General features: G+C 45.2%; 1 protein-coding gene across 2 annotated transcripts; it reads left to right on the forward strand.

Moving 5' to 3' along the window:
* The first annotated feature begins 2,509 nt into the window (after positions 1 to 2,509).
* Positions 2,510 to 10,366, forward strand: LOC110494086 (double-stranded RNA-binding protein Staufen homolog 1). 2 transcript variants are annotated; one of them, XM_036950125.1, is made up of 16 exons: positions 2,510 to 2,724; positions 3,704 to 4,024; positions 4,119 to 4,240; positions 4,550 to 4,700; positions 4,936 to 5,092; positions 5,171 to 5,345; positions 5,869 to 5,961; positions 6,123 to 6,341; positions 6,651 to 6,794; positions 7,029 to 7,175; positions 7,351 to 7,429; positions 7,708 to 7,865; positions 8,379 to 8,546; positions 8,657 to 8,779; positions 9,010 to 9,104; positions 9,290 to 10,366. In XM_036950125.1, the coding sequence occupies exons 2-16, from the start codon at positions 3,829 to 3,831 to the stop codon at positions 9,384 to 9,386; spliced, it is 2,124 nt and encodes a 707-aa protein (XP_036806020.1). In that variant the 5' UTR covers positions 2,510 to 2,724; positions 3,704 to 3,828; the 3' UTR covers positions 9,387 to 10,366. The 2 variants fall into 2 exon arrangements, with proteins under 2 accessions (XP_036806020.1, XP_036806021.1); XM_036950126.1 differs by having other exon boundaries at positions 4,939 to 5,092.
* The last annotated feature ends 1,202 nt before the right edge of the window (positions 10,367 to 11,568 follow it).

Raw genomic sequence — 11,568 nt, forward strand, 5'->3', positions numbered from 1 at the left:
CTCCGATTTGACATACTGAACTCTATCAGAGAAGTAATTGGTGAACCAGGCGAGGCAATCATTTGAGAAACCAAGGCTGCCGAGTCTGCCGATGAGGATGTGGTGATTGACAGAGTCGAAAGCCTTGGCCAGATCAATGAATACGGCTGCACAGTAATGTTTCTTATCAATGGCGGTTAAGATATCGTTTAGGACCTTGAGCGTGGCTGAGGTGCACCCATGACCAGCTCTGAAACCAGATTGCATAGCAGAGAAGGTATGGTGAGATTCGAAATGGTCTGTAATCTATTTGTTGACTTGGCTTTCGAAGGCCTTAGAAAGGCAGGGTAGGATAGATATAGGTCTGTAGCAGTTTGGGTCAAGAGGGGGATGACCGCAGCTGCTTTCCAATCTTTGGGAATCTCAGACGACACGAAAGAGAGGTTGAACAGGCTAGTAATAGGGGTGGCAACAATTTCAGCAGATAATTTTAGAAAGAAGGGGTCCAGATTGTCTAGCCCGGCTGATTTGTAGGGGTCCAGATTTTGCAGCTCTTTCAGAACATCAGCTGACTGGATTTGGGAGAAGGAGAAATGGGGAAGGCTTGGGCGAGTTGCTGTGGGGGGTGCAGTGCTGTTGACCGGGGTAGGAGTAGCCAGGTGGAAAGCATGGCCAGCCGTAGAAAAATGCTTATTGAAATTCTCAATTATAGTGGATTTATCAGTGGTGACAGTACTTCCTATCTTCAGTGCAGTGGGCAGCTGGGAGGAGGTGTTCTTATTCTCCATGGACTTTACAGTGTCCCAGAACTTTTTTGAGTTAGTGTTGCATTTTTGAATGGGGCATGCTTATTTAAAATGGTGAGGAAAGCACTCTGAAAGAATAACCAGCCATCCTCTACTGACGGGATGAGGTCAATATCTTTCCAGGATACCCGGGCCAGGTCGATTAGAAAGGCCTGCTCGCTGAAGGGTTTTAGGGAGCGTTTGACTGTGATGAGGGATGGTCGTTTGACCGCGGACCCATTACGGACACAGGCAATGAGGCAGTGATCGCTGAGATCAGAGGTGTATTTAGAGGGCATTTTTGTCAGGATGATATCCATGAGGTTGCCCGAGTTTACGGATTTGGGATTGTACCTGATAGGTTCCATGATAATTTGGGTGAGATTGAGGGCATCTAGTTTAGATTGTAGGATGGTCGGGGTGTTAAGCATATCCCAGTTTAGGTCACCTAACAGTACAAACTCTGAAGATAAATGGGGGGGCAATTAATTCACATATGATGTCCAGGGCGCAGCTGGGGGTATGTAACAAGCGGCAATAGTGACAGACTTGTTTCTGGAAAGGGGGATTTTTAAAGTAGAAGCTTGAACTGTTTGGACACAGACCTGGCTAGCATGACATAACTCTGCAGGCTGTCTCTGGAGTCGATTGCAACTCCACCCCCTTTGGCAGTTCTATCTTGGCGGAAAATGATATAGTTGGGGATGGAAATTTCAGAATTTTTGGTGGCCTTCCTAAGTCAGGATTCAGACACGGCTAGGACATCGGGGCTGGCAGAGTGTGCTAAAGCAACGGGGGGAAAAAACTTAGGGAGGAGGCTTCTGATGTTAACATGCATGAAACCAAGGCTTTTACGGTTACAGAATTTAACAAATGATAGCACCTGGGGAATAGAAGTGGAACTAGGGGCTACAGGGCCTGGGTTAACCTCTACAACACCAGAGGAACAGAGTAGGATAAGGGTACGGCTAAAGGCGATCAGAACTGGTTGTCTAGTGCATTGGGGACAGAGAATAAAATTAGCAGATTTCTGGGCGTGGTAGAATCGACTCAATGCATAATTTACAGACAAGGGTAGCCAGGAGCACACTCCAACACTCAGACATAATTTTCAAGCAAAGCATGTGTTTTTAGTGAGTCCGCAAGATCAGAGACAGAGATGTCCTGGGATGTTGTCTTGATAAGTGCATGAATTGGACCATTTTCCTGTCAAAATGTAACCAGTACTTTTGGGTGTCACTGAAAATGTTTGGAGTAAAAAGTACATGATTTTCTTTAGTTATGTAGTGAAGTAAAAGTTGGCAAAAATATAAATAGTAAAGTACAAAAAACGACTTAAGTAGTACTTTGAAATATTTTTACTTAAGTACTATACACCACTGCTAAAAAGTGTTTGCAAAGTTGATAACGTTATCCATGATGGGATTCGAACACGCATCCTATCGGTTGCCAGCCGTTCGCTTTACACACCCACCTATCAATACAACCTACTTCCATTTTATTTTATGTAACGTGCCATACTAATTTGAGAGTCCCGGATTGATGTTTACCATGTTACATCTAATCTGAGACCAGTCTACAACACCATGTAGTCTTCTTTACTAAATGTTCCAGAGCCATTGGAGCTATGGGTGTGCTCGTCTGCAGCAAGATATGCACTCAAATGTCTACTAGGAAATATATTATATGATCATTCATTCATTCGTTAGCTACAAAGTAGCCCACTTTCCAAGTATACTTCCTCTTAGCTGAACGATGTCATTTCCCGGAAGAGACAGCTAAGATTGGGCCATTCTCTTTAGTGTTTGCCTTGTATGCCTTTCCCCCACCACTTCACTACCAACATTTTGATCCAAAATCACACGGGAAACCCTACACAGTTGGAGCAAAAACAAACCAATACAACACTAAAGTAACGTATCCAATGGAGTAACCAAAAACTGGACAGAAAGATAACGAGGTGAGGTTTTATTAGATGCCTCTTGACTAGCTAACTTTAGCTAGTTTGCTTAGCTAGCGTCTCGAGCTACCTGACTCGACATCCATGATCCATCAATTCCTGCAGGAGTTCGATAAGCGAATTGCTTCAGATGTATGCCGGATTCATACCTTTTTATTGCACAATATATAACTAATGAATGTTTTAGAAAAATATTTAAAATGCTAATACACGTGACATGAGTGTCAAATGTGTTGACGTCGACCAGATAATTAGATTGTTAGCTAGCCAGATACTTTGGCTAGGCTAACTAGCTAGCTACCGCCGGTACTTGACTTGACAAACGTGCAAACAAACGGCACAACTGCAATAACTTGTCTAGCAAGACCGGATCAATCAATGACACTTGACAACGTTTTGCAGAAACAAAAATTACACCTAACGTTAGTATGTAAGGCTCGTATATGAAATTAACATGAACTAGTTCATCTGGAGAGCCAGACAGCTAGTTGGCTGGCTAGCTAAGTAGCTAGCAGAACACACCTTACAAAGATCATCCAAACGACTTTCTATTATAAACGTGTCCTCTCAGCAAGTTGGGCATTAAGTTCTACTGTCTGTAGAGAATTGTTGATTGCCACAACAGCCAGATGATGTCTAAGTTATTAGTTATTGAATTGCAGGAAACAGATTAAATAGTTTACGTTTTATTGGATTTATTGCGGCCCATTCATTCTAGTTTTATGATGCAAAATTACAGCACTCTTATGACATTTCCATGTATGGTTGTTATTAGGTGTTACAAATTAATGAATCTGTATTGTTGTTGCTGTCAGTGCTGGATCTACAAAGGCAGCTGAAGGCCAGTTGTGCAAGGCACTGACTGTTTTTTTGTTGTTGTTGTGGTCATGCAAATGTGGCACCATCTTGTATACTTAAATTGCAGGGAACAAGCTACCACTCTAAGTCTAAGCCATTGTCTTTGTTATCCTCTTTTCAGGCGGAGCTTTGCAGTCATTTACCTCAATCAAATAAACCTTAAACATCTATCGCTGCAGTACTGAAGATTTCCCACCTCGACTTAACCTACCTACCACCTGACTCCACCAAACCCAACTGGCCAGTATGTCCCAGTTCCAGTGTCCGGGTAACCTTATGTCGAGCCCTGCTGCCAGCCCCTTGCAGCAGCTGTCTCAGCCCCAGCCAGGGTACAGTATCCCCTGTGCCTCGGGCCCCCTGCCCTCCGAGAGCGCCAGTCACCCGCTCCTGAGCTCAGCCCTGCCCTCGGGCTCAGCCACTCCATTCAGCCCCACCTCCACAGGTCTGTCGGTGTGCGTGCATTGTGTGTGTGCTCCAAAGCTTTCTTTCTGTGCCTCTCTCAATGGACTTATCTAATTTTGTTCATTTGTTTTTAGTATCTAACATGGCAAACCCTAAAGAGAAGACCCCCATGTGTCTGGTGAATGAGTTAGCCCGTTTCAATAAGATCCAGCCTGAGTATAAGCTGCTCTGTGAGCAAGGACCAGCTCATTCCAAGGTAACTCAACAACCCAACCTCTGACACTCACTAGCAAACATGGGTTATGTTCATTAGGCTACACTCACTGCAGCAAGGGGTTTTGCAACTGAAAACAGAAGTACATGTTTCTTGTTGGACATGTTTAACTTCAGATAGTACCTTGTCATTTCTGGCCTATTTCTGCCTACTGGACATGACCCTAGGAGATCAGTCATCACTGTGCTTTTTAATGTTTACCTCCCTGCTCTTAAATACTTGTTCATTTCAATAAGAGATATATCCCTCTCTCTACTTCTATCTGTTCTGTCTCTTTCCTTCCTCCCCCAGATCTTCTCAGTGCGGTTATCACTGGGGGATCAGCACTGGGAGGCAGAGGGGACCAGTATAAAGAAGGCCCAGCACTCTGCAGCTGCCACAGCCTTGGCCCAGACAACACTGCCCAAACCTAGCATGAGGAACAACCCCCGCAACAACACAGGCAAGAACCCAGCACGCCTGGCCCTGTGTGTGTGCTTATTTCTGAGAGGCTCTCAGGTCATCAGTTGCTGTATCATGAAATTGTCATGATTGGGGAAACATTGATAGTCAGTGGCATTAAGTAGTCTACATTCAAAAGAGTTTGATCACCAGGTGTATTAAAGTTTTGGTCCCTATTGTTCTGTAATGTTTGTTTTCTGTTTTGTCTGTGTGTGTGTGTGTGTCCCCTACCACAGTAGATTGCATGACACACACGGTGGAGCTGAATGCCTTCTGTATGAAGCTAGGGGTGAAGCCTATGTACAAGCCCATAGACCCCTACCCTGGGATGAGACCATCCAACTTCAACTACAACATCAGGGCCCCGGGGCCTTACCAACGCTCCATGCAACAGTATGTCCACTCTGGGTGGGGGGTGTCATCTCAGTAAAAGCTATACCTGAGCGTATCCTGTCTTCTCTGTGTGGTCAGGTACTACTACCCGTTTCCCCCGGTGGGGCCGGTGTTGTACCACATGGAGCTGAACATCGGGGGCCAGCAGTTCCACGGGAAGGGGCGCACGCGGCAGCTTGCCAAACATGACGCCGCTGCCAAGGCACTGAAGACTCTACAGAAAGAGCCCATACTGCTGCAGCAGCTGCCTGAGGTCAGAGCTGCCTGGGGTCAGAGCTGCCTGGGGTCAGAGCTGCCTGGGGTCAGAGCTGCCTGGGGTCAGAGCTGCCTGGGGTCAGAGCGGCCTGGGGTCAGAGCGGCCTGGGGTCAGAGCGGCCTGGGGTCAGAGCGGCCTGGGGTCAGAGCGGCCTGGGGTCAGAGCGGCCTGGGGTCAGAGCGGCCTGGGGTCAGCGCTAGGGTTGGAATATTCTGGTAACTTTTCCAAAGTTCCAGGGTTTTTCCAGAAATCCTGGTTGGAAGAGTCCCATTTCTAGGATTCCTTCCTTGCTTATTCCCTTCTGATTTTGTGAATCCTCCAACAGGAATTTTTGGGAAAAATTGGGTGGAACTTTGGGAAAATGTACAGTATTTTACCCATAAGGCAACACCTGCTACATGGATCACTACACCTGTCTGCTTCACAACGTGAAGGAAGGGCACATATGTGACTCAATACTGCCATACAAAGCAACTCCGCTGTAAGACAAATGTTTTGACACAAACTTTGTTGATTTCAGACGAATGGAGAAGACACAGAGAACTTCAATAAATCAGAAATCAGCCAGGTGTTTGAGATCGCACTGAAGAGGAACATGCCTGTCAACTTTGAGGTAGTTAGGCTATAGTCCCGCATTGGCTTAACAGTCATTTAGATTGATCAAGTCCAGTTTGAACAAATCATTTGTCCTCTCAATGACCTACCTTTCCATTGATACGCCTATTTCTAATTTGTTTTGTCTTTCTCTAACGTCGTTCCTCCTCCGACCCACAGGTTCTGAAGGAGGCAGGCCCGCCTCACATGAAGAGCTTCATGGTGTGTGTGGCGGTGGGCGAGTTCTGTGGCGAGGGCGAGGGCAAGAGTAAGAAGATCGCTAAAAAGCTGGCAGCTACAGCCGTGCTGGAGGAACTGAGGAGACTGCCCCAGCTGTCCCCCAGCGTGGAGAAGATTCAGCCAGCACGCATTAAGAAGAAAACCAAGTCCATTATTAAGGTGAAAGGACCAGGGGGATTAGGTCAGGGAGTGTAGAGAGCAGTAAAGCATCTTTGTTATCCCAGATGGTAAATTTGCTAGCTAACAGTGAGTAAAGGTACTGTACATCATAAAAAAAAAGAACAAGTGCTTCTAAGATATTCATTTTTAAAGGGACGTGCAACAGGAGGGAAAGGAGGGGTGATGAGGAAAGCTTTTGTAGAGTTGGAAAATTGTTTCTAAGGAATCTTTGTTCTTGTGTGTAATGCGAAATATCCCTCTTTTTCGCGCTCTCTTTTTCTCCTGGCTCCCCCCCCCCCCCCCCCCCAGCTGCAGACCAGTCCAGAGTATGGGCAGGGCATGAACCCCATCAGCAGACTGGCTCAGATCCAGCAGGCTAAGAAAGAGAAGGAGCCAGAGTATAGCATGATGACGGAGAGGGGGCTGCCCAGACGCAGGGAGTTCGTCATGCAGGTAAAACAGGAGGCTCAAATAGCCTAGCCTGCTCTTGACCAAATCAACCCCATAGTGCCTATTCTCTAGGCCTAGAGCACTAGTGGAGGTCTGAGGGGATTGGACAGGTGTGAACAAATATGGCAAACAAGACACCCATCCTATCAGAGGGCAATTTAGCGCCATATTGCGTATGTCTATCTAGGCTTGGGGGCCAATTTAAATTTTCATTCTGACCTGTTTTGTGGTCATCAGGTGACTGTGTGTGGCCATTGTGCGGAGGGCTTAGGCCCCAGTAAGAAGGTAGCGAAGAGGAACGCAGCAGAGAAGATGCTTGAGCTTCTAGGTTTCAAAGTGCCACCGCCTCAGCCCCACAAACCTGCGCTCAAAACGGACGAAAAGGTACAGTATGTCCCCAAGAGCCACCGGAGGCATACCAGCCAGGCAACTGGTTTAGTTAGACCCTACTCATGTGCTCATCTAGCCAGCAGTACACAGCAGAGTAGTTTGTGTTGACTAGATTGACTGTTGAGCAGCCAACTGACGTGTGCTTTTTCTGTTGATCATGTAACCCAAGGTCCTGCAGAAGAAAAATGGAGACGGGAGGAAAGTGACCTTCTTCGAGCCGGGCTCTGTAGAAGAGAGCCAGTCGCTGGGTGAGTTGACCAGGGGCAGGGTTGGAACTACACATGCTTTGATATGTTCTCAGATTTATGTAGTAGACTTTTCTTTTGGATTTGACTTACTTGACTTAAACCCTTTTGTCTCTTTATGGAGCATAGGTCATTCACAATCTTCTTCCAGCGGGCTTGGTGTTGTGCGGGACGACAGATTTAGGATTTTTTTTTTTAATCAGGGAAGCTTTTACATGGGTGTTCCATTCTCCTTCCCAGTGTTTTACATGTCTGTCTCTCTGTCGCCCCCTATCTCTCAGGCTCCAAGGCAGAGAACTACCGCCAGCCCTACCTCAGCCACCAGCAGCTCCCAGCAGGCATCCTGCCAATGGTGGCAGAGGTGGCCCAGGCTATAGGGGCCAGCCCCAGTCTGGGGCACCAGAACAAGGGTTACGGCCCCCGGACCAACCCTGCCAAGGTGTGTGTGTCAGTGTCTAGTGTGCGTTTTAGTTATCGACGTTATCCTTGATGTTATTTTAGTTCGGTTTCCTTTGTATATATATTTTTTGTCCTTTGATGTTCTGTTTTATGTAAATGTGTCTTGGTATAAAGATACGCAGTATGCAAATAAACATTATTGTTAAAGCTGCAGTATAACGTTTTGGGCAACTTGACCAAATTCACATATAAATTAGTTATAGATCTGTCATTCTTATTGACAGTAAGTGTAAGAAGCAATAGATCTGTTCTATGTTCTCTTTTTCTATATGTCCTGTTAAGTTTAGTTTTTGCGTCTTTTACTTTTGGCTTCAAACAGCTGAAAATACAATGTTTTTGGTTATTTAAAAGATTTCACAGCAGTTTTGATGGTACAATGATTCTCTACACTTGCTTGTTTTGAAAGTAGTAGGCATACTATTAGAATTTTAGCAAGCAGGAAATGGTGGAGAGATCTCTGCTTATTGCACCTTTTTAATGTTATTATATTAAGGCCACCCTGACGGCCATGATCGCCAACGAGCTGCTGTACGCTGGTACCTCCCTGACTGCCGATACCATCCTGAAGAGTCAGAACAGTATGGCTCATCTAGTACCTCACGGACCCCTGACCAGACCCTCCGAACAGCTCAGCTACCTAGCCAACGTACAAGGTCTACAGGTAAACAGACGCAGAGGCGCGCAAGCATGTGCGGACAAACACACCCAGACACAACTTTTTATTCATGTATTTTAGGGTGTTAGTATTAAAAACCCTTTTTTTCTTTGCAGGTGGATTACAAAGACTTCCCCAAAAACAACAAGAATGAATTTGTATCGCTGATCAACTGCTCCTCCCAGCCGCCTCTTATCAGCCACGGCATTGGCAAGGACGTGGAGTCCTGTCACGACATGGTGAGATGCTCTGATGGTTAGACCAGAATCTTGTCCATTAGGACACACCGTAGCTAAACATTTTCATAGATTGGGGGGGGTAGGCATATTGGACATGTTCAGAATATACTTCCCTTTTTCACTTGTACCCTCTGAACACGACCCGGATGCTTTAAATCAGACATATATTGGCACAAGCACTAGGGAAATTATGATCTAGGCTATATCAAATGTTCCAATCCCGTCCACAGGCGGCCTTGAGTGTCCTGAAATTACTGTCAGAGCTGGACCAGCAGCAGCACCAGCAGCAGACCAATGACAGGACAGGGAGCGGACCAACCTCTGGGTAAGACCACGCGTCTGATGTGGACCAGTACGAGAACACTATTACGGTTGAATAATACATTTTTTTTCATAGGGTTGCAAATCTGGAAACCTTTAAAAAGTTTCAGAAATCCTTGTTTCCCTCCAACTGGAGAATTTGGTCTGTATGACTTGGTAATGCTGATCTGTCTTGTGTTGCTTCTGTAGGTGTGGCAAACAGGACATGGACGGCTGCGACTCTCTCATCATCAAACAGGCTAACTCAAGCAACTTGGGACAACAGACTCTGGATGGCACTGTGTAGACAGACGCACACCATTGGTTGTTTGCAAGAAGCACTAAAAGAAAACTCTGACACTGTGTTGTGATAGGCTGTTTTAGAATTCTACAGGAAGCTCAGGGCAACTGTAGGCTCTAAAGCATCACTAGTGTTTATATTAAATGTTCTGAAATGTTAACAGTTAAACAAGATTAATAGAAGAAATTGTTTTAATTTAATTTCCTCCTCCTTAATGTTGTTTAATTGTACACATTTATGATTTTGTTTTGTTGCTTAGTAGAAAAATGTAGCTGCATCGTATCCGATATAATGGCAGTCCGCTCTGTTGAGATGGAATGGGATAATGTTAACTGTGAAAAGAAGCTTTGTTTTTGAGTAGAAGCGTTTTCTCTCTTTTTTTCCCCTTTAATGTTAACAACTTTCTTTCTCTCATTTTTAAATGTTTTATTGTTCTTTAACCCGGGGCCTTGGAATTCCTGGAGGGTTGTTCACAAACATGGCTTCAAAAACATTTCAAATATTTTCAGCGTTTGCTTTAGTCTGACTGGCGTGCCAGATGGACTGGTTTGCAGTTTTGCCACTATTCCATTGGTTCCATTGTGCCAGTCAAGCTCAATCAATCCCAGCTAAAGTATTTGTAATTATTTCAAATGGCTTTTGAACCCAGGTCTACTGTAGTTGTTACAATAGTGTTTACTTGTGAAGTATGTTACCCCATAGAAGGATAGGATGCAGCTAGCAAACCACTGTTGATTTTCCTAGAGTGCTTTATAACAACAACCACCACAAGTGAACAGTGTTTATTTACATTACCATGTAGGACTGGGAAGGTTTTGAGACTAATTGTAGCGTTCGTGCGTGTGATGTTGTCTATCCCCACTGAAAGATGGTGGGGCAGTATAAGTCTGTGTTGATCCCCCCCCCCCTCCCTCGGTGTCAAACCACCTCTCTGCTCCCCATGGAATGTAAGTAAAACTTGTGTGCTGTAAAGCACAAAACCACCAGTTTGTTCATCTTGTGCACATGTGTTCCAAGAGAAAATGGTATGAGGATAGAGGAAGGTAGATACTTTTTGGTTTGTTGTACTCTCTCGACAGACGTGTGTGTTTCTGGTAAAGCATATCTAGCCCTATAGGGCTGTAATATCAGTGACGGAAAAACAAACCCAGTCACTCAGTGTTTTTACTGTGACGGCAGTGGATGTTTAAGCCAAACGAACGGCTGACTTATTATTAATGACCTGTCAAACACATGGTACAACCACCCTGTCCTGCAAGACTTCATTGCTGACCATTACTTCCATTCCATCACATGTAATCAGAGGACCACCAATCACAGGTGTCACACATATAACCTTTTCACACTATTGTGCAGACTCAAGGCATACTGTGCTGGCTCAGATGTTTTCTTTTCACATTGTCCTCCGGGGTTGCTTAAAGCGAGCTGAACAGGACCGATGGCGCCAGCCTGCTTTTAAACCAGTCAAGGGGAATGGTTGGCGATGCCCTTAGTTATTCCCAGGTGGTTTAAGTGTTACAAAAGCAGACTGACCTTATGTTGGGGCCATACTCACAGGAAGGCCAACCGTCACAGTATTACAGTTGGGGTCGGCAGAATAGTTTGGGAGAAGAAGTGTGGTCATTTTATTTCCCCATTATATAGTTGTTATCCCATTTAAGTATTTGTCTATATCCACTCAAGGTTTGTTCCCCGGACACAGTTTAAGCTTCTTCCTGGAATTAAAAAAACATGCTCAATGGAGAATTTTAGTCCAGGACTAGGCTTAATATGTGTGTGAAACTGGCTCTTAGATTTCATCTGTAGAGACTGAATTGACAGGGAGAGTTAGTTAGCGGCAATCAGGGTAGGTCCTCCATTGGTCAGCTTGTTCTTCTTGCTCTTAATGAAGGGGTACATGCATTTGTCTGACCCCATGAACCGATAGGTCACCACGGCAACAGTGCCGGAAGAGGAAGTGTGCAGTATCATGCCGGGGTGTCCTGTACAAACACTACGTTTGATGTGAAGTTGGTAACATGAGCGCAGTCTCGCTTTATTAGCTGGGTGCTCTGCCATATATGACAATAACTTCAAATGAAATCTCAAATTTAAAAACACTGAAATGGTGGCGCTCCAAAATCAAAAAAGAAAAACACGTCACCTCATTTCATCTTTTTATTTTGGGGCTGGCAGGCTAACGCGTTTC

This window comes from Oncorhynchus mykiss, chromosome 17 (genome assembly GCF_013265735.2).
Source record: "Oncorhynchus mykiss isolate Arlee chromosome 17, USDA_OmykA_1.1, whole genome shotgun sequence".
NCBI classification, from domain to species: Eukaryota; Metazoa; Chordata; class Actinopteri; order Salmoniformes; family Salmonidae; genus Oncorhynchus; species Oncorhynchus mykiss.

Coding starts and splice junctions, on each gene's coding strand:
- LOC110494086 (XM_036950125.1), top strand. CDS start 3,829: ATGTCCCAGTTCCAGTGTCCGGGTAACCTTATGTCGAGCCCTGCTGCC. Junction 5,346..5,868: donor TGCTGCAGCAGCTGCCTGAG/GTCAGAGCTGCC, acceptor TGTTGATTTCAG/ACGAATGGAGAAGACACAGA. Junction 7,866..8,378: donor CCCGGACCAACCCTGCCAAG/GTGTGTGTGTCA, acceptor TATTATATTAAG/GCCACCCTGACGGCCATGAT.